Source organism: Lissotriton helveticus, chromosome 2_1, assembly GCF_964261635.1.
Source record: "Lissotriton helveticus chromosome 2_1, aLisHel1.1, whole genome shotgun sequence".
In the NCBI taxonomy this organism is placed as follows: domain Eukaryota; kingdom Metazoa; phylum Chordata; class Amphibia; order Caudata; family Salamandridae; genus Lissotriton; species Lissotriton helveticus.
This window is the reverse complement of record NC_136059.1, coordinates 1557869801-1557897726: the sequence shown is the minus strand read 5'-3', so window position 1 is coordinate 1557897726 and position 27926 is coordinate 1557869801. Positions and strand designations below refer to the sequence as shown.

General features: G+C 43.4%; 2 protein-coding genes across 3 annotated transcripts in view; one reads left to right on the top strand and one right to left on the bottom strand.

Moving 5' to 3' along the window:
- LOC144819847 (uncharacterized) overlaps window positions 1-27926 on the bottom strand; it is a 269054-nt gene that overhangs the window by 51703 nt on the left and 189425 nt on the right. The gene's annotated exons all lie outside the window — the stretch shown is intronic.
- Window positions 1684-27926, top strand: part of LOC144819848 (uncharacterized) — a 56153-nt gene continuing 29910 nt past the window's right edge. The window contains exons 1-4 of one of the 2 annotated variants that reach the window (XR_013607595.1): window positions 1684-1776; window positions 6420-6474; window positions 14692-14766; window positions 14849-14911. Coding sequence is in view for 1 of the 2 variants with exons in the window: in XM_078677581.1 (XP_078533707.1) it covers window positions 1702-1776; window positions 6420-6474; window positions 14692-14766 (205 nt within the window). In the remaining variant the exon portion in view is untranslated. Of the gene's footprint in view, window positions 1777-6419; window positions 6475-14691; window positions 14767-14848; window positions 14912-27926 lie in introns of those variants that run through there. The other variant, XM_078677581.1, reaches the window with a different exon arrangement.

Here is a 27926-nt window from a genome sequence, read left to right as displayed (position 1 = left end):
GGCTGAGAAGTCAGAGCTTTGTACCCTTTCCTCTGTTGAATGTATACTGGGAACCCTGGCCAATGCATCCCTGGAACTAACTCAGTAAGAGACCCACTGTCTGTGTTTTTGCTTCCTATGTGTCTCATTGCTATTTAAATCAGTCTTATTCCATATTTTTCTGGGCTGTAATTCTACATGCTAACTTTTTTCATATCTCCGTTTACTTTACCCATTGTTTAGTTTGTCAAAGTCTAGGGTCTTGATTTAGATGTTTCTTGTGCACTTTGTGCCTTTTGAGACTGAAGGTGGGCACTTAGGTGTTCATGATGCAGAGAATTCTATGACTATGACTATGACTAGGATTCCTTGTGTGACGACTTTTGGTACACGCAGTAACCAAATCACTAAAGTAATTAAAAAACACTGGCCTCTAGTTGTATCCACAGGCATCACTGAGGATTTACCGTTATTTTCATTTAAACAAGGGAAGAACCTTCATGACCATCTGGTCCGAGCGGCATTACCTCGTCATGAGAGCCCTACTCTAACATCTTTGTGGGGTTTAAACAAAACTGTGGGACACCATAAATGTGGCGGCTGCCTCATGTGTCCGTCTTGTATAAACACCAAACAATTTGTACATGGCAATATTAAGTATGAATTACGCAGTTTTTCAAACTGCAACACGATGAACGTCATATATGCAATTTGGTGTCCGTGCGACCGGATATACATTGGCCAAACAACGCAAAAAGTTAAACTACGCCTTGGCCAACACAAAAGCCGTATCCGTTGTAAAACAGAAAATGCTCCCTTAGTGGCCCACTATGTGCAGTTCAATCATGCACCTGATGATATGCGCTGGCAGGTCATTGAAGTAATCAAAATTCCGGATCGAGGGGGAAGCATCTCAGCAATATTAAACCGGAAGGAATGTCGCTGGATGTTGAGGTGTGACAGTATTAATTCAGGCTTGAATTTAATGGAGGAGTGCCATTCTATTATTACCTGCTAAGTATTGTATACTATGTCTGATCTGTTACCCCCATTTGATCTGTTCTCTGGATACAATGGCTTATTTGACCAATGAATTATATTGTATTTTTGTGATGTTGTTGGGAACTGTATTTTTTCAATGTTGCGTATGCAGATTTTATCTGGATGAAAACATAACTGTTTTTCATTATTTCTTGCAATTTATAAATTGTCTCTTTGGATGAAATGCTAATTGTTGTGATCCTTGTAACTAGACCTTTTTAAAGGAAAAAGTAATCTTTTGATTTATTTCTCTATTTTTTCTACGCCTTTTTTCTATGCCTATTCTCAAAAAACTGAGGTATTTCTTTATTGTTTACTTCACACAGCTATAACGTCCTTTGTGAATATACGCTAGGGGTGTGATTAAGTTATGTAATCGTTTTTTCCTTTTCATAAATTATGGGTACATTATTTGTCTTAAATTCATGGGGTGATTTTTTCCTACGTTTTTATAATTGAGAGCACTTTTGTTTTTGGTCTAGTAATAGGAATCTCCATGTCAGAATACTTCTTGGTTATAGGGTCTTAAACATATTTACCATCGTAACCTGTGCCCTTCAAATTATTGACATTACTATTAGTTTGTGGATTGATGGTGCCTTTTCGACTTTTTCACCATTTCAAGATGTCCGCCGACTTTGAGAGAGTTTTTCCTTTTCCTCTTTCTATTTCTATAAACTCATGTCGGCTCGAGCGCGAGCAAAGTTTGTTGTGTGTGTCAGTGCCATGAACTACCCGGTCGGACCCGCGAACGCAGTGAGTATTTGTTCGAGGTGCTAACATTTTTAAGCGGTCATGTAGCGGGACGGATGCTACCTATTATTGATATTAGGTAACTGCAATAGAATTTCTTTGCGAGGTGCCGTTTTAAATGTATATTAGTCTCCTCTTGATATGTAGCACCGTTCAATTATATTCCCTGATGCGAGTACTGCTGCATATGATTTTGCAAGGTTTATATTATCTAAACCAAGGGCATTTCTCTCCCTGCAGACGCTTGCGATCTAACTAAGTCGAGTTTTACCACATGTGGCTGTGTGTGCCTACAAAGCAGGACTTTGCTCTATGATACGTTGCTGTATTTGTGGCGCAGGGACAGATTTAAGGGGCTACAAGTTAAGGAAGCATTGAAGGGAGTAATTAACTAGGATATCCTGCAGGAAGTTATTATCTGTGTTGATTTTTACTGGACGATTAATATAGACTGATAGTTTTTGTCTTCTTTTTAACATATTTTATGGATGGCATTATTAATATGATTAGAACCCCAGGTAGCCCTTTGAGTAGATTCCTAGGTAACCATGGATAAAGTTAGAAATCCTGTGGCCATTTAATATGATGAGCTTTGGCACACGAGTAGTACAGGCTGTCACTCTTTGTTCATTTTTTTCTCATATTCTTAGTGCTGATTGACTGGGCATACGTTGGGCCATAATTAATTGCTCCCCACGGACTTTTTGTTGTGCTGAAGATACACTTATTTAAAAACAGTCTTATCAGCCCTCGAATGGTGTTATGAGGACTTGTGATTTGCAATATATCAGCAACAAGAGAGGGAGGGTATGAGTAGACACTCCTGGACCCCGGGCTAATTCATACACAAACAACAAAGGAGTGACTAGGCACAGGCATTTGAAAAACAATAACCACGGTTCTCTTAACGTGTGGTGAAGGTTAAATAAATGAATAAATAAACCCCCATGTAAAGTGCTCTGTCTTTATCTAAGATAAAATGGTGCTGTCAGTTCCGTTAGTATACCAACTGGTACGCCTCTCACCCTCTGGAGCTAGTAATCTGCAGTGGTGAAGCTCTATTCATTTAGAAGGACCCTCACTCACCACTAGTTGGTGACATGCTTCATCATCGGGTCCCCGCTAGGGTGACCGAGTATCACCCTAGCGTGCTACAACGCCTGACTACAGCGGAGCAGGATGTGGTGAGTGGAACAGTGCCCAAATCAAAGAGTGACTAAACGTGTGGTGTCAGTGCAAATTAAAAAATGCATAGGTTGTAACCAGGTCAAAAATATTTTTAATGATGGCCAACCCGCATTGATTAAAAATAGTGAGTGGACTAGACAGGTTCTGAGTTACGGAACCGCAGTCCTAAAAATCGGTCGACATGTTTCTGCTGTTTTATTGCATTTTGCTCAGCTTTCTTCAGGACCTAATAAATAGTCCTCCGGTGGTGTGCGCGCACTAAAGCGTACCCTCCCGGGAGGCTCTAAATGTGAAAAATTAATAAAATTTAAAAGAATGTGTGAAAAAATTTTTTTTTATCACACAACAGTTGACCATGTCATCTCATGCCATTTGCAGAAACAATCATAGCAACCTATGGGAAAAAAAGGGACAAAGACAAAGACAAACAATGACACATAATTAGATCTCAATTGTGGTCCAATATCTCAGAATAAGCTGCATTAATGGAGCTGACTGGGTGTGTCATACTGGAAACAGAGCCCATCCAAAAGTGACGGTGCAGTATAATATCATTTATATGAGTGCCTCAAAATTCTAGATCAGCACCCAACATGCCCGACCAGTTCTGCCGGTAAAATGCGGGGCAAATCGCATGTATATTCTGCTTTCAAATCAAGTCAGACTTGCCTTATACATATGGCTCATTCGTCCCATAGTATCATTCATAGTCGAGTGAAGGTCTAAACGTTCCGTTTTAACGTCGTGTGTACAATATAAAAATCAAGGGCTGTGAACCTCTCCAAAACGGAAAAGGAGCGAAAATGCTATATTTCTTAATTACTCACAAAAAGCGGGACATTAAGATGCCCCTTCGGTGAGGGTGGCGCGGGTGTACTTCACGCGGTGGCTTTCTGCAATGGGAGAAAGTAAAGGGCGTAGGTATGTATCAATTACCCCATTGCCGAGAATAATGATAGCACGGAAAACCAGGGGCCCCGGGTGATTGTTTATCAGATCGGGTGTCACTTACTTCTGCACTCGCGGCTCCCCGCCCGTGACCTGCTTTCCTGTCCGACCCTCCCGGAAGCGATAGTTTCACCGGGAAGCGACCTGTGTTTATGAAACGCCCTGGGCGGAACAGAGTACACCACGTGGGACGCTGATAGTCACGTGGTGTCGTCTGCAGTGGAATTCTTAAAGGGATACAGCGCAAAAGGCGAGATTCTAATGCCAAGCATTGCGAGTTCGATCCCCCGCATGGCATTAATAACCACATTGCCCTGTAAGTGTTATCAATATTCTGAAGTCAGCAGATAATTAATTATCATTATTCCAACAAAGGCTCATTTGGAATATATAAAGGGTGATGCATATTATATCAAGGAAGCAGAGTATTAATGATGCTAAATACACAACCTGCTTCTTCATACAAGTGGAGCAATTATAAATACTGCCAATGCCTCCCTTAGTTGAACACTCATCAAGCTCCCTACATAGGTTTTTTGCTCAGGGATGCTAAAACAAGGCGAGTTTCTCAGCTGTTATAAGACATGGGGAAACAGAACAGGACATGACAAACCACGGACATAGTGTAATACTGTAATACTCTATCTTCGCAGGACACTGCCCCATGGAATATCATCGTTGAGACCAACCCTATTTGTCCCAAGACGATACACCCAACGTTGTTCACGTTCAAAAAGTGACGCCTCAGACCCATATTCTTGATGTTCTATAATGGTCCACTGTAAATCATTGGGGGTGTGTCCCGCCTGTAGAAAGTGTACGGTGAGTTTTGTGGTCATCTTTTTACACCGTATATTACTTCTGTGTTCACAGATTCTGATTCTTATGCGCCGCGTTGTCATTCCCACGTATTGGAGGCCACAACTGCACGTGATGAGATATACTACGTTAGTGGTGTTACAGTTCGTATGACCACGCTGCTCCCAACGGGTGCCATCTGTCAAGTCTAGATATTTGGTATTGGAGGTCAGGTGGCACACGTTGCAATTGCCACAAGAGAAATGGCCTTTAACCGGTGGAAGGCCCCATGCGTTGAGGACGCTTGGTGTGGGAACAGTTGTCCTTTCAGTTCTGGGTCTTGTGTGGACCAGCGAGTCCTTCAGGCTAGTTGCTCTCTTGTAGGACAATATAGGTTTCTTCCAATCTGCTTTATTACTGGTTATAATCCTCCAGTTTTTCATGATACTTTTACTCACTGCGTTGGACAGTGAATTAAAAGTGGTGACGCAGGTTAGAGGAATTTCCTCCTTCTCTTTGGGGGGATTTTCATCCAACAGAATATCCCTCTGCTGGTTCCGCGCCCTCTTATGGCTCTTGTTGATTATCCTCTGCGGATATCCTCTGTTTTGCAGTTTAATAGACAAAGCATTGGCTTGTGATTTGAAATCAGTGAGGTTACTGCAGTTGCGACGTATCCTTAGATACTGCCCATACGGGAGATTTTCCCGTAGGGCTCTGGGATGGTAGCTGGTAAAGTGCAATAAATTATTTTTTGCAGTAGGCTTATAAAATGTCGTTGTCTCAAGCCGATTCTCCTTTCTCCTGATTTGGACATCTAAAAAGGTCAGCTCATCTCTGGAATATTCATGGGTGAATCTCAAATGATCGTCAAGTCTATTCAGCCATGCAAAAAAATTCAACAGAACCGCTTCATCGCCTTGCCAAATCACGAAAATATCGTCTATGTAGCGCTGCCACATAAGTATGTTACTACTGAATGGGTTTAGGGCACTCAGAATATTCTTAGCCTCAAAATCGAAGACATAGAGACCCGCCACCGACGGGGCAAAGGTGCTGCCCATCGATGTCCCCGTAGCTTGTAAATAGATCTTGCCATCATGTTCAAAGAAATGACGTTTCAGGGCAAGGGTGGCGCATTCCGTTACAAATACCTTTGATGTAGCATACTCCCAGGGTGTTCTCTCGAGGGCTTCCTTCACCACCTTGATGGTCTCATCCTGCGGGATGCAGGTGTACAGACTCTCAATGTCCATAGAGACAAGAAAGCATTGATCATCTGGTAGGGTAATGGTTCTCAGTAAAGACAGGAAACTTTTCGTGTCCTTCAGATAGGTACATGTGGATTGGATGATGGGTCGCAAGAAAAAATCACAATATTATATTATGCATTTTTTAATTTGCACTGACACCACACGTTTAGTCACTTTTTGATTTGGGCACTGTTCCACTCACCACATCCTGCTCCGCTGTAGTCAGGCGTTGTAGCACGCTAGGGTGATACTCGGTCACCCTAGCGGGGACCCGATGATGAAGCATGTCACCAACTAGTGGTGAGTGAGGGTCCTTCTAAATGAATAGGACTTGTGATTTGCTTCATAAGTGAGTATGTGTTTGACTTATGTGGCTTAGGTAATTTCCTTTTTCTTGGCCTGTTAAATGTATTCTTGGACTGCTAGAATTAATCAAATTCTTGTTTTTGTGAATTGCAGATTTTAACATATTTCATCTGCCGTTCAACAGCTGAATGGTTTACTTTTAACATTGGTGAATATTAATTTATTATTCTTGGGGAAACAGTATCACTTTTGGTGTGGTGCCAGCTCTCTGTTTATTTCTTTTCTTCCTCACAAATGGTGTTTTTCTGCTTTTTATTTTTAATTCTTTTGCCTCTAAAGAAGCCTACTCCTTCGAATGTAATAGTGATTGTTATTTTCTTTTGCATAGTTATTGAAAACGCTCCAATTACTGTTTGTCCTGATGATGACCGCATAGTTAACCAGCGGTCGAAACGCCGTCGACGCATTCTGTGGCCACAAACTGTGAAAGACACATTATGTTTGTTTTTGTTGTTCTTTCTGTATATGTAATGTTTGTATGTTAGCCACGTGTTTGGTAAAATTAATCGGTTGCCTTAGTCTTGCCAACACTTTTTTATGAGCGTTTCTTTTACTTGGAATGTGTTCTGTGAAATTATATGTTTAATAAATTATGAGTATTTTTTGTAATTGTGTTTGAAATATAGGCTTCTTTCTTTCTTTCTCCCTTTATTATTTGAACGAATTCTTTAGTATGAATTTGTAGTTTGCTAATGAATCTGTGTACCTGAACCTTTTGTTAGGTGTTACTACCCTCTTGCTAAGTGTCTTTTGTTTTCTAGAGTGCGGCTGTGGAGTTTATTGTGTTAATTGCAGAGCCCGTCAGGAGCTGCAATTAAGCACAAATCTGCCCGCAGCCACACTCTAGAAAACAAAAGAAATGCAGCACCAAACACAGCGTGTGCTTTTAGAATAACTTAAAAGCACATGCTGTGTTTGTAAGCTTCCATCATTTCTTCTCTAAATAGAGCTGGGCTGCAGGGTGATAGTGTGCCTTTTTTTCAGTTTTCATGTTAATTTCAGCCCACGAAGGGCGCTGTCATTAACATGAAAGCGTTAACAGAGGCGCACAATCACCCTACAGCTGCGCTCTAATATGAGAAGAAATGCAGCAAGCTTACAAACTGAAATACCTGGATTAAAATGGAGAAATCTAAATAAAAACATACCTGGCATTTACATAGGTCAAGTCTGTGCATGCAGCCCTTGTAAAAGTATTTTAATTTAAATGTCTTTAAAGTCTGTGGGAGAAATAAATATCTCTTGATGCCGCATCGAGTTTAGAACCTGGAATTACTAATACTGCAGGAACCGGTAATACCGAAATGCAGGAATGTCTTGGTATTCCGAGGAGAAGCCTATAAAATGGGCAATTGCCACCCATCTTTAAACTGGGTCTTAAGTGTTCTATTGGACATTAGCAGACAACCTTTGATCAAAGGGCAGAGAAGATCATGTGTTGACCTAGGGTCACCTTTCCAACTTTAGCCTTCTCTGAATGATTTTTGAACTGTGGATTTGCAAAATAGTGATGGATGTAAAGTTTGAAATAATCTCTGCCACTGTTAATTATTCGGGCCACATCCCAATCCATCCCAATCCATCGCTATTTTGCTCTCCATTCCACCTCAGTTTGGAGCCAGCCATATACAAATCAGTCTTGACCCTGCTCCAATGAGAATAGTTCAGCCTAACCTGTCAGACCAGCAGCTGCTGCCCTGTATATTAAGCTGCACAGCTCCTTTACACTGATTCGCACCCACACTTCTTTCTCCCTCTTCGCTGCTAGAGCCCCTTATGTTGTGGACAACTCCTGCACAACAACCTACTCCCATGTTTCTGTCTCCTGGTGTTGCCACCTTGCCTCGCACAGTGCACCAAACACTCCTCTTTGCACAAATACCTTGCCCAGCCCTTCCTCCCAGACTGCAATCAATGGATGTTGTTTAATTTTCCATTATAAGTTTCAAAGTGGCCAACATGACATCTACCAAGGTTATTGACAGAATCCATGATGGGTTTGCTGGCAGGAATTTGGAGGTATAAAAGGCCCTCTTCCTGCCTGTATTGATCACAACTTTGCCCTAACACTTTGGTGGATCCCTGCTGTTGGTTCTCCTGATCTAGTGGGTTATTTTCTATCTTCTCTACAACGGGATCTTAGGACTTTGGTGTTTCTGCCTTCAGCTTTTTTCTTAAGAGTTTTTTTCTGGACACACTCTTAAGTTGTTCCAATACTTTTCCTCAAGGAGGATCCTACAAGGGAGTAGCCAGCAAGTGAAAAGATTCCCACTTTGCACCATAACCTGCAACTTTTCTGCTAGCATGTCACCCCACCCGAAGTCAGCGCCCGGTGCAATCGCACCACCCTAGAGCCACCTTGCTCCTGGGTACTGTGACCTCAGTGACTGTCGCACTAGGGTGTGCTGCTTCATAGGCCGGCCTGTAAGACTGGAGGTGAACTTCAGTATGGGTTGTGGTTGACAGGCCTTTAAGGTTAACCCACAGTTGCCACCGTTAGGGTACGCATGATGGTGCAAAGACACCGGGGCTTCTAAGGTATAGCAAGGGAATGTGCTCCCTCACGAGAGTGGTCTGGTGGACTGGTCATGAAGGCTGAACCTGGTTCCCCAGTTCCAAACTCGGCAGCTCTGACCATAGTGCCACATCCTCTCCTCCACTGAACACAATACTGCCCCATTGATAGAAAATTGCACTGTCTTCAGCTACAACCCAATTGAAATTACGCAAGAGTAATATGCTGCCTAAAAAAAAAGTTACAAAATCATGGAAAAAACAAACACTCATAGGGAATGCAAGTTTAAGTAAAGCATGTGAAATGTAAGCAGGAACAACATGGTTACCTTGACGCTTTTACATTAATTATTCAGATATCAGTGAGTGCTTTTGCCAGCGCCTACCTCTGCTGGTCGCACTTAAACACTTGTGTGCCGCTCTGTCGACAATCAAGTCCCAGGATCAAGTGACAAGATCAATACTGTGCCTTCGGTTCAGGAAAGTACACATGTTCAGAGGGCACGGCAGGGGCTGAGAAGGTGAATGTTTTGTCAACAATCTCTGTCCAGGCTGATGCGGGGGCTTAGGAAGGAATGGGCTCAGCAGGCTGTAAAACTATAACATCCTGCACAAGAGGCTCAGGTAATGTGACTTCTCAGCTGGGTGGTGCAAAAAAGGTAAAACAAAGCTACCACCCGCCGGTGTGTCCAATCTTTGAAGCATGTGTGTGCTTCTGGTCACCAAAAGGGTGGTGTGATTGTGGGAAAACAGCAGGCAAGACCCGCTCCATGGATCACCCTTGTGATGGCTGGTACCCCCAGAGTAGATTCACAGGAAGGCTGGTTGGGCCACGGCTAATTGATCTGTTAAATTCTGGCCTGCCTGCTCAGCGCTGTTCTTGAATATTAGCTCTCTGACGCATAGCATTTTAAATTTGAAGGCACAGTTGCATGCTCTCATATGTTAGACAATTTTAGCATGCTGGGCTGCCTCATTGGCAGGGTGCCTCAGTTGAGGTATTGTCAGAGGGGCGCTAGAATACGTGACTAATACATTTTAATGCGGGGATGCGGACACTAGCATTAAAATGTGTTAGTCAAAAGCCTGATGCGGCCCTACCCTAACCCAGCCCTGAAACTGCGAAAAGTAAAATTATAATAATGTTATTATAATTTAATTTTACGTGCTGAAAGAGATCATTTGTTAAAGTTTTCATGTTAATCGGAGCACCCATCATGAGCTGAAATCAACATGAAAACTTGAACAAATGCACACAATCTCCCCGCAACCCAGCTCAATTAAGAAAAGAAAAGCAGCAACATATCTGCTAAGGTTTCAAATTGCTATGTGGGACGGTTTCAAACCTGCCTTAACACCGTTCATGTGGATCTGTATGTGAGTAAATGCACGGTCTTTTCACTTTTTTAAGCAAAAGTTTGGAGTGATATTTAGCGCTGCACCCACAGGCGTGCCTGGTTACTTGCGCACACAGCCTTGGTTGCAGCGCACATAGACCTTACACTGCCGCACAGAGGAAAAAAATTAGAGGGAACCTTGCTCAAGACATGGTTGTTTCCTTAAACTCCCGCATCTACACTAATCCTCTACATTGTGTCCTCTCTCTGCAGCACTGGGAAGACCTTGAGCAGCCATGCGCTCTAAAAATCTCACAAACAAAAATTTAAACAGACATAAAGCCACCACTTCCCTTAACAATGCATGTAAGTCTTCCCTAAGGAAGGCATGTAGACCCCTAAGGCAGGGGGCTGTACATTATTAAGTAGGACATTTATTTTATATATGTCTTAGCACCAAACTCCTAAAGTTTTCATTTTGCTGGGGAAAAGTTAGCAGTCCCATTTGCTAACACAGGGTTACCAGCTGGAACCTCAGCCAGGCTAACTTTTGAATGGTACTACCTACCTGGGTACTGTAAGGTATCAAATTAATTGTGGCATTAAACACGATCTGATGTCCATGTCGAATTTAATCTCACAATTAAAGTAAAGGAACTTTTAGAAAGTTGCCACTCTGTGACCCAGCTGGACCAGTGTCATTACATGGACCCTGACCCACAGACAGATTTCTGTCTGCCTGGGGAGAAGTGTGAAAAACTCACAGGCTTGCAGGAAACCACTCAGGGTGTTAGCTTCAAAAGGCAAGTTTCAAAGGCGAACCCGCCTTTGGTAGGCAAATGGTGATAACACTCCCAAGGGGTGGCCCTCTGTTTAGGTGGACAGGCTGGAGACAGGGACAGAGAGAGAAGACCATTGCTCAAACAGTTTCTCGATAGTGTGTAGCCCTCAGGTAGCCACACCTCTAGGGTTGGCACCCAAGCTCCTGATATTCGAAGAAGGGTCGCAATATCTTGAGAGGGTACAGAATAGTGCACTGTGGGAATGCTAGAAGCCACACATAGCCAGAATGTCGTCACCAAAGGGAAGTGATCTGGTAGCCTATTGGCTAGTACCTGCATCATTCCCCACGGCACTTAGTGAGAATACATATGGCAACATTGGCACCCTCCACCTCAGACCACGTCGGAACTGTAGCAAGGTCCAAAAAAGGACTGCCCTGCTGCCCCTTGGACCGCATAAAGAGAGGCTACATCATCTGCAGGACTGCACCTGATGCACTGTGAGCTAGCGGAGAGAGGATTGTGCCTGTGGCTCCTGGGTCGGGAAAAATTAATCCTCAGACAACAGGAGTGACTGAAAGTAATCATGGACTGACCCCATGGAACCTGCACCAGGGTCAATCCAGCCCAAGTAGCCCACACCGGAAAGCTGCTAGTCATGCAGACGATTTGCTGCTAGCTGCAACTGAGCACCCCTAGAGACTGATCCTCAGCTGCCAAAAATTGCACCCAAGTCAGCCAGACCTGGGAGTGCCTTTAGAGTCCAATAGGTACACTAGTCCCCATCCAAGGATTTTGCTGTGACCGCAGTATCCAGGGACCGGCAGCCCAGACACACCTGGCCTTCTACAGTCTCAAAGAAGACTTTGTGGGACCCTGACCTCTGTGGCCAAAGTCGCCCCACACGACCCGTGGATCGAGGAATAACTACAAAGGAACTCTTGTCAACGGTACAGCTCAAGGAGCATCCTTGAGCAACTTTTCATCCTGTATCCTCAACATCAGGACCACTCCAATGTCTATGGCGATCATGTTGTAAAGGCTGGACTGGAAAAACTATGGTGGTAAGGTAACTGTCCAAATCGACCCCATTTGCCCCCCAGCAGACCTTCTCCCTGTTGCATTTGGTCAAACAAGCCAGGCCGGAGTAACCATACCAACTTTAATAAACTTTTCAAAAGTCTGCAAACTTTAAATTGACCAATGCTTATTTGCAATTGAATTAAAAAGTGTGAAAAACCTTTAAAAATCTGTATCTCCAGGATCCTCCGGTGAATTTTGCTCATCATGGACTCTGAAAATTCATAACAATATAATCTATTTTTATAAATTGGTGTTGTGTTTCTTTTGTGTTGTGTGGCTTTCTTATTTCGTTGTTTGGTACTGTTAAATGTTTTACACTAAGTCCCTTTGTGCAAGCCTTGCTGCTCCAAGCCATAGCTACCCAGGTCTGAGCCCTAGGTTGTCCAATCAAGCCTAACTGTACTCAAGACAGTGTTTGCGAGTGTATCCCATGGTAGGGCTACACACCCATACCATATAATACACCAAAATCCTCAGGCGGGGGTGATTTACCCTCCCAGATTTTAAGATGTATTATCGAGAGATCCAGCAAAGGGTCGTCTCAGAGTGGAGTTTGAGAGCACCTGAGGAATTATGGGTTCATATGGATACAGCTGTGGTAGGCCTCTTTCTATGGGGCTTCATATGGAAACCTAAGCAAGACCAATCACCTATTTGAGCAGACTTACAGTCACATGGCTCAAGACCTTTGATGTCACCTGTGGCGGCTGGCACAGATTGGGGGTGGCAGGGCAGGGGGAGGAGAGAAGAGAAGAGGGTAAAAAAAAATAATACACTTACCTCGTCACAGCTGTGTCTCTCCTCTACTTAGGACCGCCCTGGCTACCAGGCTTTCCTTAATAAACAATGCAAAACAAATGTTCAAAAAAGTACGATTTACAGCTATTTGTTTTGCATTATTTATTTAAAAGCGTGGGCAGTTCCCCGGCAACAAAATTAGCCCTTCCGCAGTGAACCTTGACCCCACCCTGCCACCCCAGCAACAAACGCCTGGTAGCCAGTCCAGCCCTGCCTCCGCTTCTCTTCCCGACTAGTCCAGGAGAGGAAGCAGGAAGCACACAGGCTCCCCTAAGCCAATCACGACGCTGCTATCACCATGACAGCAACATCGTGATTGGTCTAAGCACCATGGTTCAGCGCTCAGACGGGGACTATAAGTCTGTGCTTGTTCTCACCCAGGCTGTATTACAGCCTGGTGGCAAACATGCAAAGTGCACATGACTGTTTGGCCGCCCCAACCACTCCTTCCCTTGCTCTGTGAGCAGCCCAGCCCTGCCCGCTCTGCAAAACTGCTTCAGCAGGGAAAAATAAAATGATAATAACTTTGTGTTATTATCATTTTATTTGTCCTTTTTTACATTGTTGAAAAGCAGTGGGGTGATGCTCCACTGCCTTAGCGGAGGAACAGCCACTGGATGTCACTTAACAACATCTACATTTGACTTTCATGTAGGTGAGAAGAAAAGGTTTCCCTATACCGAATCTCAAGAGAGGCAGCAACCCGAGACCTGACACCTACAGAAATACTGGTGAAGTGAGCCACTTGCTTTAAAATACGATCTCTCATTTGTATACAATCGTTTAGAGGCCAAGCCGTATGCCATTGATTCTAAGAGAAATAGATGGAAAGCATTCGGCGGATAGACAATCAAAGAGGACCAGTGAAGTAGTGTGAGGAGAGATCTCCTTCAAATTGTTGGGAGGGTTTCAGGCAAGGAGGCACATTACAAACTTTTGATAGACTGGTATAGAAACCATACGAAATTACATCAGTTCTACCAATGAGTAGACCCAAAATGTTGGAGGGGTTGTGATGACATAGGAGACGTGAAGCACATATGGAAGGAGAGTCCACATGTCTCAGCTTTTTCGACTGAGATTTTAGAGGCACTTGTGAATATTTTGGGCTACCAGACACTAAGAGACAGTATCACAGTGATACTGGTCATGTGACTCCCCTCCTTACGCTACTAGACTTGAGCTGATAAGACAATTCTCTGGAACTGTTTAGGGGTGGCAATGACTGCAATTGTCTCCTATTGGAAGAACTCAGAACGTCCTCCTATTACGCACTGGTATGTTTGACTGTTAAGCCTCTAATCTATGGAGAAATTAAGTAGAAAATGGGAAGCAAACAGGCAAGGTTTTGAAACTATATGGAGCCCAGTGGGGATAATAGTAGATGCAAACTTGTGATGAGCAATTAGTAGGACGTTACTAATTATGATTGTTATGTATAATATGCGATTGTGCGATCAACGGTATCACTATTATGTATGTTTTTTATAAATTAAAAGATTTATACTAAAGCTAATAAAACATTTCACTGTTAAAAAAAGAGAAGGACTAAAAAGGCCTATGAAACACAGTTCAACCACAAGCAGTGTGCTGAAAAAAAAGCAGTGACGTGGGAGAGTAAAGCAGTGCACCAAGGCGGATAAAAGTTAAGACACTGTAAGCAAATTCATCACTGGGGAAACATCAATATTCTGATTGGTGCTACATTAAATAGTTACAGGATCTAGGTGCTAGAAGAAGCTAAAAATAAACCTGCCATTCAAACAATCACCTGTCAAAATCCTGATTTTGATATGTCACCAGGCGTTCCCTTTGTTTTATTGAAGAGCTGCTTTGGTTTTTCTTTTATAGATACAACGGGATTGGTTCCCATTAATTTGCAAGCTGGTGTGATACCGCTGCATGTTTTCACGCATACTTTGATGAGTAAGTACCTTCTTATTGGTCTCATATAGTGAGAGTAGTTCATTTAACCAGCATATCTGTGATTGTTTCCTTCTCTCCTTAGAAGCTTCTACAAGCCTACACCTTTCACTTACACGGCGGAGGTCTCCCGTTGCTATATTTAAGTAGGTAGTGATCACCAGACACACTAGTAGCATACACTATTACACCTTCATTTCCTTATACCATTTCTCCGATTATTCACAGGTGCTCTTCTCAGTCCAGTCCTGAAGAAGACCCCACCGCAAGGATAACATTCAATCCTGCCCATAGGGGTTGACATGTCGACAAACACAGACATCACAAAACACAAACTCTGGCAACATTGTTTTTGAAAAATTGCTTGTCCATTAGAGTTATGTGTATTGTTAGGAACACTTGACCTACCAGAGGCTGGAAAAGTTCATATAATGCAAAGTTGATGTATACATGTCACAAATACCTTTTCCCTGTGCTCCACCCACACGTTACCACTTAACATCCATTCCCTTTCTTTACCATTTGCACCAAGAGCACTGTAATATATTGCACTGTAACCATAATGAGAAACGGTGTTGTCATTATTTGCTCATGCTTTGAATACAATCACATTAGATGCATTGCTTTTCTAAAAAGTAAATAAATTGGAGTTATGCCACAATTAATTATTTGTGTTTTGCTACTATATAATGTCCTTAAAAGAAGCTTTTTGCTACTGTGACCGCATCTTTTTGTACTGTACTTATTGACTCAGGTTTGGTGGGATGTATGGGTTACCCCTTAATACTCAATATCATTCCACTACTGGGCGGCCTCCTGGGCTTTGATGCCCACGCACTGCTATGTGCTCCCATGGACGCGCGGCCCAGGCGGGGTGGTATTCCAGAGGCTTATGAACCGGAAACTGTGACCTCTTTACTGAGGTACCTGGTGCTGCCTGGTGCAGGTAGGAGTCCTTCCTCTGGTGCATCAGCGCGGAGGGTCATCGCTCTGACCGGCCAAAGCATAGCGGCATGCTTCACCCGGAGCATCATTGGGACAGTCGTTGACTCCGCTGGCATGAGTGGGGGCGGTGAGGGAAATCTACACAGACAGCCTGGGTACCGAAAGGCCCATGCCTCTGTCACCACACTGAGACTAGGGGGGAGTAGTGGAGTTCTTGTGGCCACTACACAGCAAGGCGCCCATCTACAATTTTCATTCCTGCCTACTCGGGGTCGCCTCGGTGTCCTGGTCACGCCATTCAGCCATAAAAATGTCTTCTGACGCACACTTATCTCAGATACTCATTTGAAGCTTTTCCACCAATCCGAATAAAAGCACTGATGTTTGACGTTTGTTCTTTTACGTGTGCTTTGTTCTAAGTGAAAAGCTGCATTTCTTGTGCAGTCAATTAAATTATCATAGCTACGCTTCCCTTAGTCAGGACCCAACCAGCTGAATTCCGGGAAGCCCTAACCATCAGTATTTCAAATCTGCACGTGAAACGTGGGTAGGATGAGCCGTGGAGCTCAAAAAGGGATGTTCTTTTTACATAATTTGTATTTAATAGAATTAGGAAGCAGGAGAAAAGTCTCACAGTTGAGATAGAGATTCACATACACTGGCGACCGCTTTTGAATTGGCTTTAAAACCATTCATAGATGGCTGCAGCGTCTACGTGGGATGCAGTGGACTAAGTAGCAGCCGGAGCCTGATAGCACTGCTTGTCCTGAAATAAACAAGCATTGGCATAGCCAATAGGTCTCGCCTTTGGGACCATATAAGTGTTTAGTTATGCAGCACAATATCCTTGGTGCAACAACTTCAACTGTTGCATGGCTAAGCACTTATAAGGTCCCAAAGGCGAGACCTATTGGCTATGCCAATGCTTGTTTTTGTTAGATGGTAAACATCTAGTTTCCTTCCTGTGCAAGGCTCCTGAAATCATTCTCGAAAAACTACACAGAATAATTTGTGACATTAACGTTTATGGTTTTGAAAGCCAGAAAAACAAAAAAGTCAACATTCATTTATGAATTAATTGAATATTTTATGAACACGAAACCGATTAATGTTTCTGTCTATGTTTCCTCAATTCTACTAATCTGAATCTCAAACAACTGTCTAAAATGCTGGAAAACAGATTAGAGGTTATGTTCATCAGGCAAAGCTTCAAAACAAACTGCAGCTGCAGAATCCATTCACACTTCTGCTACATAGTGCCAACCCCCATGAGGAACCACATATGTAATACACAATAAAGAGATAACAAATTAGAAAATCGCAGGTTAGAGTAATACTTGCTGGTGAAATACCTCTCTTTGGAAACATTTAGAAAATTCACTATTTTGGAATTTCTGTTGGGTTTTTTGAACGTTAATAATGTTAAGATTCCTCTAAAAATGCCTGCTTACTGGTCTAAGAGCGCCTATCCATATCAAATCCAGCAAATAACCCCTATTCCAAGCATCTCCAAGAAAAATAGGGATTTGCATGCAGTACTGGTGCCCTTCGGACCAAATTCCACATCTATTGGACTTTACTGAGTATTTTTCTCTTGGTAAACGTTGGCTGCTATGCCCTGCTAACATTTACTTGAGGAAAAATGAACAGGTGCAGTATTGATCACAGAACTCAAAAGTCCAGCATGTGTGGTAACAAGAGTTACCGCACACATCGCAATTGAACCACACTCAATCAGGGTCCCAGGTAGAATCAGGGGTCCACATCAGTGCCTTCATAATACCAGAATGTGTAAACTATTATTATTTTCACAGTTTGCTTTTTGTTTTTCCTCCATCTTACTTTAAAATCCTGTGTTTTATTTCTGTTTATAAATGTTTGTAGGGTAGGGATTTAGAGATTTTTTTAATGAGGCACACCAGATGCGGCCTGTGCAGGAAAGAACGGTGGGCCGGGTTGGGGGGGTGGGTTCGACAGTCGACCATGAGGGAAAATCAAATAAATAAATGATTTTCCCTTGTCATCGTCTGTCGAAATCTCCCCCCACCAGGCCCCACTGCTCTTACCTGCATTCATTGGATCCATTAGTAATAAATTCTCTAGGCTGTGTTTGCCCGCCACAGAAATGTAGGGCCTCTTACGAACTGAGTATCATCAAATAGAGCAATTACAAAGAGATGAAGAGATGAAGCCCTCTAATTTTCATTTCATCATTTACTATTGAGTGGAAATTGTGTCTGTGGGAAAGCTTATATTGGGGCTGGATAAAATCAGACTGTGAGACTCAACTCCAAAATTGTCAAGCTAGCCAGGACAAGTCCACCTTCAACTCTGAGTAGGTTTCCAACATGGTTGGGAATCACTTTCCGTCAGAGCAATCTTGTACTTGTGCCGACAGTGTCTCCTTTCACTTCAGATCAAACATGCATTTCATACCAGCGACGCCATTCGCCTTTTGTGTAGTATTGTAGCCAGCATTTCTTGAAAGTAAACCTGTCCATTTATTAGTGCTACAGCACCATATCTAGATCACACTTGCCAGATTTCCATTATGTGCATTCAACACAGACCTTGCTAATAAATTCATCTATGATTTACCAATTGCCTACATTGATCTAGGTGAGTAAAATATAAAAAAATGTATTTTGTTTTGATCATTTGGTTCCACATAGTACGACCACGATCAATTTGAAGACAAGCGATACTATGCCAATACTACAGGCACAAGGCTTCCAACCAGTAGGTCCTTGGATGTGGGCAAGTCTCTGGAATAGTGTGGGTGCACTTACTGAATCCTAGGGCACTGATACTCAAAAGGAAGCGAACAAAGGGCAGGTCTCAGTCCGAAGGCAGCAAAAGTACAAGTAATTCTAGACATACGTCTAGCTCTACACTTGAGGTGACAGCAGCTACAAAACAATAAAGAAGGAATTGACTTTGAGAGAACTATAGGCATTCTTCTGACCCTTAGCAAGCCCAAGAGTGAAAAAGGAGGGCTTTTTTTGTCTCTCCCAACCGGAGTCTTGTGTGGAGTTCCTTCATTCGCATACCGAGTACAGAAATGGGACAATAAATCAATAGGGTCACGTTTTGTTGTTTGTGACATTCATATTTGTGCAGCCGGAAAGCCAGATGTTTTCTTCCTAACTTTGAGGACAAAATGTTTGTGCTGAAGAGGATCAGGAGAGGTGAGGTGCTTGTATCATGTTACTTTTTTGAAACCAGGAGTTTGTACATTGCTTCCTGCTTGCAGCCCTGGCCGGAGACATATCTCATGGTCACAGAGTGGTATACATGAGTGTCACAACAGGGAAGGAAAACTGGTGTTAGAGGTTTTTTCCCTTAGGTTGCCTTCTAGGTGGAATTATCTTTCTTATGCTTGTTCTGGGGTTACAAGGAAACATACATTGTCTATGGTGGCTTCTACAATAAAGATTATTGAAATACAGAATATGAGGAAGAGGATCAGGATAAGAGTACCAGTAGGACAAGATTAACAGAAGAACCAGGACCAGGAGGTTTAGTAGAACCTGGAGCAGAGAATAATCCGGAATATCAGTAGGAGGAGAAGGCCAGTGAGGGGGAGGAGTATTACAATGAGGACTGCAAAGACCTCATTGATTATCAGAATGCCCAGGGCATTTAGGAGAACTAGAGGATATGGAGGAATAAAAGGGGCAATGGGAAGAGGTAGGAGTATCGGTAGGAGGAGGAAAACCAGGGCTACAGATGGACTAGAAACACTGGGATCACTAGAAGGGCAAGACCTGAAGACTCAGAGAACAAAGACCTAGAAGAACACAACAAGAAAGACCAAGTCTAAGAGGTAAACGATGACATGGGGCAGTAAGAAAAGGAGATGGAGGGCTACTAGGACGACCAGCAGAGGTAGGAGGGTCAGGAGTGGGGTGAAAGGGACAACAAAAGCACCATGAAGAGCAGGATTACCAGTAGGGTGACAACCAGAAGAACCTGGGCCAGAGAGTCAAGGAGGACAAAGAGGAGGACCCAGCGAGTAGGGTGGAGAAGGATCAGGAGAGGAAGAGTACGAGGAGGATCAAGATCAGCAAGAGAACTAGTAGATCTAGCACCCTTAGGAAGAGCTGACCCATGAGAATCAGGAGGGCTACAAACTAGTGGCCACCATGACCAGGAGGTTTCGGATGGCTAAGAAGGTGAGGTGCAGAGGGAGAATCAAGAGGATCAACAGAAAGCAATGGGACAGGAAAAGGAGTACAACTAGGAGGACCAGACCCGCCAGGACCCGAACCACCAGGAGGAACAGGACTACCAGCAGGACCAGCAAGATCAGGACCAGGAGGACCCAGAGGATGAGGGTTGAAACCCAAGGAGGAGAGGAGGAACCAGAAGGCAATAAAGAAGACTAGGACCTCCAGGGTGATTAGGAGTATAAGGACAACAAGGAGGACCAGAAGGGCCAAGCACAGATGGAGAAAATATTACCAGGAGGAGTAACACCACCAGGGTGTTCAACAAAGGCTTGGATGACCACTAATTGGAGGGCCACTAACAGACGATCCACCAGCAGGAAGAGAAATTGCAAGAAGGATCAGGTACTAGAGATTTAGAAGGGACTGCAAAACTAGGAGAAGGACAGTACACAGGAGGACCCGCACTACCGCAAAGATAAGGAGAATGAAAAGGAAGGCTTGGAAATTGAGAAAATCCAAGAAGCATATGAGGAGGTATAGGACCACCAGAAGGGCTAAGAAGCCCAAGTTAAGGAGAGCAATGAACAGGCAGAGATGCTAAAAGGAGGACTGGATACATCAGTAGGATCAAGACCACCAGGTGAAGGTGGTACATAACCAGGCGGAGGGTTAAGAGGACAACCACGTGGAAAAGGAGAACTGGGGAGTAAGAGGGATAGAAGGCCCATAAGAAGGAGAATAGCAAGGAGGACCAGGAGAACTAAGATGTGTGTGAATTAATGGAAAACGAAAACTGAGAAACCACAGTGGAGGAAACCAAATCATAGAAAATAATTTTTAAGGAAAGACAATTTTAAGGAAAAATCCCAAATTACATTAAACTTGGGTGGAGCTTAGGACCACTGTAGGTTTTTCGGTTTAAGGATGGGTAATGTTTACTGTGGTGAGGGATTTTAGGGGTCAGGAATAACTGGAGTTCAGACATAGAAAGGGGTTTTAGGGTTTAGAGATGGATGGAGTGAAGGGGTGGTGAGGGGTTTTTAGGGTTCACGGATGAGTGGTTTTTGGGTGTGTGAGATGTTTTTAGGTTTCAGGGATGGGTGGAGTGTAAGGGTGTTGGGGATTTATGGTTTATGGATGGGCAGAGTTTATGGCTAGTGAGGGTTTTGAAGGTTCAATTATGGGTAGCGGCTGGGGTGATGAAGAGTTTTTAGGGTTCAGGACGGTTGGCGTTTAGGGTGGTGAGGGGTTTTAAGGATTCAGAGATGGGTGTAGTTTAGATTTAGAATGGGGTTTTAGGGATGAGTAGTTTAGAGTGATGAGTTATTATAGGTCATGGGTGGCTGGTGTTTAGGGGCAGTGAGGATTTCTTAGGTTTCAAGGATGGGTGAAGTTTGGGGCAGTGAGTGATTTTATGGTTCAGGAATGGTGGATATTTAAGGTAGAAAGGGCTTTTAGGCTTCAGTGAGGAGTGTAGTTTAGGTATGGAGAGGAGTTTTAGGGGTCAGCGATGGATGGTGTTTACAGGTGGTGAGCGATTAACAAATTAAGTGTCTGAAGTAACTGTGTGACAATTTAAAATATATAAATATGAAATAAAAACCCTTGAAGTAAACCACTGAAATAAATATCTTCAACAAAACTGTTTCTGTGAGTAAGACCTGCCACTATTGCCTTTCCACTTAAAAAATACGCATTCAAAAACCAATTTCGACCAAAAACGCATTCTATGAATTGGTTTCTACAAAAATGCAAATTCCATTCATTCTGAAAATTTCCATTAAACAGTTTAGACAAAATGGTTTCTATGTAATGTCATTCCATGAAATCGTGTTCTTATGAAATCACATATAACCAATGAACTGGAACCACAAGGATGCGCAGGAACACAATGACAACCAGAACACCAGGATGCAAAGGAGGAAGACTCGGAGAAGGAGCCGGAGAACCGGAGAACCTAAATGACAAGGATGACTAAGATGAAGAATCTACCAGGAAAACTAGAATTAATAAAAGGGTGAAGACCATTACCACCAGGAGACCAGGACAATGAGGAACATGACTGGGAAAAGGATGAAAAGGAAAACCGGGAGGAGGAAGGGTAGGACTGCAGAGAAGAGAGCCAGGGGAATGATGCTCAGGAAAACAAGGAGAAAGAGGATGGCCAGGGGGTGTAGGAAGACCAGGACCACCCCCAGGACCAGGGACATCAGAACGAGCAGAAGGACCAGGAGGAAGATATAAATCAGGTGGACGAGGGCCAGGAGGACCAATAGGACTAGGAGAAATAGGTTCAGAACAAGACGCAGAAGGAGTAGGACAAGGGGGAAAGGGCCAGGATGAAGGGGTGGAGGCCCAGCAGCAGAATCAAAATTTCCAGGACACGCTTTTAAGAAGGCAACACCTCTTAAACCAGTTTTTAGATGCACGTTAGGCCACGCTCCTTTCAGAGACCCCCTTCTTCTTCATCCCATTTAAAGCACTGCATGAACACACCACACATCTGCGATATTAGTGAATAGAAAACAATTTGTGCACTCTGGAATGCACTCTACACTCCAATCTCATCTGGTGACTCCTCTCTTTTGTGCGTGATGTATAATCCTTGGCACCTAAATTCTAAGTGAGCAGATATGGTGTAGATCACTTACTTTTAGTGCTATTTAAAGTGGAAAGGAAATCATGGCAAATTAGTTTGGGCTAATATGTTTACATGCACTACATAGGTTCGTATTCTTGTTGAAATTCTGTGTGGTAATGAATCTGTACATGTTATTAACCAGGGTTAATTCTAACCCATACCAGGAAACCAGCAAGAATCACTTTCCTATCAACCAACCATTCACCTATTACACGTCAGAGTCTACCTGTCATCAGTTCAGTTATCCCTAAATATGCAGGGCCCCCCACCAAGGCTAGAAGCAACGTCGAAGAGTCATGATAAAACTTGTACAGCCCCTGGCTGCTTTTCACAGACAGCTCCAATAACTCGCTTAACTCCAGGAAGCTGCATAAATTCCTTTTACGGTTTTCTATCCGATTATGTGATTCCCAGAATTACATTTACAATTCACCCCGCCCACGTGCAAAGTGTTTTTTCAGCACATTTAAGCAGAGCAACGCTGTGACACAGTGCAAGGCGCAGTCGGTAATTGGCCTTTTTTTGCATTGCAAAATGATTATTAGCCCCTCAGTTCATTACCAGAGCAAATGTAATGTTTAAATAGGACAGGCCTCGTTGTATTTATCGAGAAAATATTGTTTGAATAGGCAAAGGAGATTAATTCATGACAGACGTGGAAAAATTAATAGTCTTTAGCCAGGACAATATTTGACTGTGTCTAATTGTCCTTTGCCATGTAAAGCATGCTATCTCTTAAAAGCAGAGGGACAGGGATTTGCCCGCCCCTCTGCTGCCCCCTGAACACATCAATTCTGATTAATTCGTATTTAAAACCTTTTTCTTTAATAGAAATCTGTTATGTCTTACAAAACTACAGGCACGACGCAGGAATGAAATCAGGGAAGGAGTGGTAGAGTCAAAATGCTGTCCGGCTCATTTATCACGAGCAAAGAAATTGAATAAAACAACAGATCAGTAAAATCAAATGCTAAAACAGAACATACAAAACCTCAAAAATTACATCTAAGCACTTGCTGGTCTGCCTGGGGATACATGAGGGTGCATGCGTTACTGGGAGCAAAGTATGGGGCCTGATCATATTAGCACCAGAATATATTTATGGAATTCAAGCGTGTATTCCCAGAAATTATTGGGGAAATATTTGACAGAAAATTGCGTAACCTATTTTTTCTTCTAAAAATCAAGAAATCATTTTTGGGGGCCTAGCAGGAAGGATGGAGCTGGGTCAGAAATGCAAATTAAAAACAAGCATTGGCAGAGCAAATAGGTCTCGCCAATACAAGAGCTATTGGCTTTGTCAATATGTTTTTGCCATGTTGTACACCAGTGTGGCTGCTGTTCAGCATTGCTAAAAGTTAGTGGTGTGGAGTGTCTTAGAGTGGAGTGGGGAGTAGAGTGTCGTAGAGTTGAGTAGAGGACAGCAGAGTTCAGTGGTTCAGAGGCAGAGGGTGTTGTAGAGTGTAGTGCCACAGAGTGGGGTGGGGTTGAATAGGGTGGAGTGGGTTGGAATGGATTGAGGTAGTGGATTGATTTGGAGTAGATTGGGGTGGAGTGGGTTGGATTGAGTGGGGTGGATTGGAGTGGGTAGACTGGATGGAGTGGATTGGAATGGAGTAGGGTGGATTGAAATGGGATGAGGTGGAGTGGGGTGGATTAGATTGGATTGGGGTGGAGTGGATTGCATTGGAGGGGGGTGGATTGGAGTGGAATGGGGTGGGTGGATTGGAAAGAGGTGGGATGTGGTGGATTGGATTAAAGTAGGTTGGATTGAAATTGGGTGAGGTGGATTGGAGTGGGGTGGTTTAGATTGGTTTGAGGTGGACTCGATTGGGTTGAGTGGGGTGAATTCGACTGGAGTGGATTGGAATGGGGTGGGGTGGATTGGATTGGAATTAGGTGGATTGGAGTGGGGGATTGAACTGCAGTGGGGTTGCTTGGATAGGAGTGGGGTGGATTGGAGTGTGGAGTGTGGTGGGCTGGATGGATGGATTGGAATGAGTGGGGTCGATTGAACTGGGGTGAGTGGATTATCCAATCCACCCACCCTGGGACAGAGTGTGGTGAATTGGTGCAGGGTGGGGTGGATTGGAGTAGAGTAGGTGGATTGGATTACAGTGGAGTGGGGTGGACTGGATGGGGTAGATTAGATTGGAGTGGGATGGATTGGGGTGGGGGTGGGTTGGGTTAGGCGGGGTGGATTAGATTGGGGTGAGGAGGACTGGGGTGGGGTGGATTAGTGTAGAGCGGGGTGGGGTGAAATGGGCTGGTTTGGTGTGGGGTGGACCCGAGTAGGGTGGTTTTGAGTTGGATAGATTAGACTGGCATGGGGTGGGTGGATTTGGATGTGAAGAAAATTGTAATGCAGAGGGTGAACTAGAGTGAGGTGAACTGGATTGAGTGGGGTGGATTGGATTCAGGTGTTTTAGTTTCAGGTGAGGTGAACCAGATTGGGGTGGAGTGGATTGGAATGGGGTGGGGGATTGGAGTGGGGTAAACTGGATTTGGCTGTATTGGGGCGGATTGGATTGGGGTGGGGTGGGTTGGATTGGGGTGGGGTGTGTTGGATTGGTGTGGGGTGTGTTGGATTGGATCGGGGTGTGTTGGATTGGAGTGGGGTGGATTGGAGTGGGGTGGATTGGATTGGGGTGAGGTGAATTGGAGTGGGATGGATTGGATTGGGGCAGATTGTTTTGGATTGGAGTGATACTGATTTGAGAGGGGTAGATTGTTTTAGATTGGAATGAGGCAGATCAGAGTGGGGTAGATTGATTTGGATTGGAGTGGGGCAGATTGATTTAGATTGGTGTGAGGCAGATTGGAGTGGGGCAGTTTGTTTTGGATTGAAGTGGGGCTGATTGTTTTGGATTGGAGTGAGGCGGATTGTTTTGGATGAGTGGGCCGATTGTTTTGGATTGGAGTGGGTGAATTGTTATGGATTGGATTGGAGTACAGGGGATTGAGGAGGGAGTGGGTTAGATTGGATTGAGAGCGAGGGATTGGATAGTAGTGGGCTACATTGGATTTGTCTGGATTGGAGAGGTGTGGGGTAGATTGGGTGAATTCTGATAGAGTGGGTGGATTGGGGTGAAGTGGACTGGAGTGGGATGAATTGAAGTGGGGCGGTTTGGAGTGAGGCAGATTGGAGTGGGGCAGATTGGAGTGGGACGGATTGTTTTGGATTGGAGAGGTAATATTGGAGTGGGGCAGATTGGAGTGGGAAACATTGGAGTGAAATGGACTGGAGGGGGGCCAATTGTTTTGGATTGGAGTTGGTGGATTAGAATGGGCAGACTATTTTAGATTGTAGTGGGACAGATTGGGGTGGGGCAGATTGTTTTGGATTGGAGTGGGGAAGAGTGGCTTGTTTTGGGTTGAAGTGAGGCAGATTGTTTTGCATTGGAGTGGGGCAGGTTTTTTGGATTGCAGTGGGGCAGATTGTTTTTTGGATTGGGTGGGACAGATTGTTTGGGATTGGAGTGAGGCAGACTGTTTTGGATTGGAGTGGGGCAGATTGTTTTGGATAGGAGAGGGGAAGATTGTAGTGGGCATTTTGTTTTGGATTGGAATGGGGTAGACTGGATTGGGGCCGAATGTTTGGATTGGAGTGTGGTAGATTGTTTTGAATTGGAGTGGGGCAAATTGAAGTGGGTTGTGTCGGGAGGATTAGAGTGTGGTGGATTGAAATGGTTTGGTTTGGTTTGGTTTGGATTGGAATGGATTGAGTTGGGCAGATTGGTTTGAGGTGGGGTAGAGTGGGGTGGATTGGAGTGGGATGGATTGGGGTTTACGGCACAATTATGTGTTAAAGCATCAATTCAGATGAAGAATTAAACAATGTCACTTTGCAATATGAAAAAGAGCCTGCGAGCAAAAACAAAAGAAAACATGAGTGCAAAGTGAGAAAAGAAGACTTGGCAAAATAAAAGAATGTTAACTATAGAAATTAACCTTTGCTATTTTGTTTGTCCTGTTGTGCCTTTCACAAGCTGTCTGTTTGAAAAGTACACAATAGTACGACAATCACGTCGAGATCAGTAGACGGGCACTGATTAAGTTGAGTCAATCCGTTTTTGGTCCCTACTCCACAGAAAGGAACGGAATGATGTTGGTCATACCTCAATGAATTATGACGCTGTTAAGAAGACTGCCATGCAAGCCAACAAATTGTAAGCAAAAGGCGGGCTCCAAGCCCTTTTTGTTATCTGTCACACAAGCGAGAAGCATACGCTGACACAGGCTCCACCCTAAATATGAATAAGATTCAGCCAACTGCTCAAAAAAATATAGGTCCACAGTTAATATAGATACAAAATATCACAAAACTCAAACGTATCTACATTAACAACCAGTTAAGCTTTCAAAGTGAAAACTGTTCCATCAAGTGGAATGTTGCCTTTACCCCACACTATTTACCACTCAGCTAAGTACTACGCAGGTAAGTATAGATAATGGGTTTCACCTTTACCATGTGGTACTTTACTCTGCATATTATTTAAAAAAATATAAAGCTGCAAGTAGAGGTAAAGAAAAATAGGGGTGGTTTAAGGGGTGCATAGAGTTAAAGGGAGGTGATGGTGATTTTAAGATTAAGGCGTGGGTAGAGATAAAGGGGGTAAGAGTTTTTTATGGATCAGGCACAGGTCGAGATAAAGGGAGGTAAGGGTTTTTTAGGGTTCATGAGCGGGTAGTGGTAAAGGGGAATCGGGTTTTTAAGGGTAGAGGTACAGAGAGGCGAGGGGGGTTAATAAAGGGGAGGGTAGATTGTATCTCCCCTACAATAAAAAAGATGGGTGTTTGGGGCTCCCCCCAAACCATATCTAATATATATATAAATATGCATTTTTATATAAAAATACATAACCACATATTTGTTATATATACATTATATATATATATATATAAGGGTGACCGATTATATCGGCCATTGGTAGTTCCACAGAAAATGTGTCCAAGTACATTAATTATTTCTTACAGGACTGGGTCAAGTCATTGGATTCATACGTCAAAGACTCCTTTGATTTTTTAAGAAAAGTGAAGCAGGTGTCCTGATATTGTGCTGTTAAGGAATATCATGAGGTTGAGCTTTATTTTGATATCTGAAATGTCTGAGAGATTTTATACAAATCCAATGGTAGTATTAACTAAGTACGCACCTCCGCTAGGATGACTTAAAGATGAAATGAAATATGTGTATATAAGTTGAGGAAAACCATGTTTTTATGATCTTTTATACATATGCACTTTCAGCGATTTTTGCACATTTTTTGCACTTTTTTGCACTTTAGTATTTACTATACAGAAGGGCCTGTTTCTTAAAATGAATTTTGAAATATATAAGTGATGCTTTGTTAATGCCCACTTTGGGCTTTATGAAAACTGAGGGTTTTAACCAATATTTGACA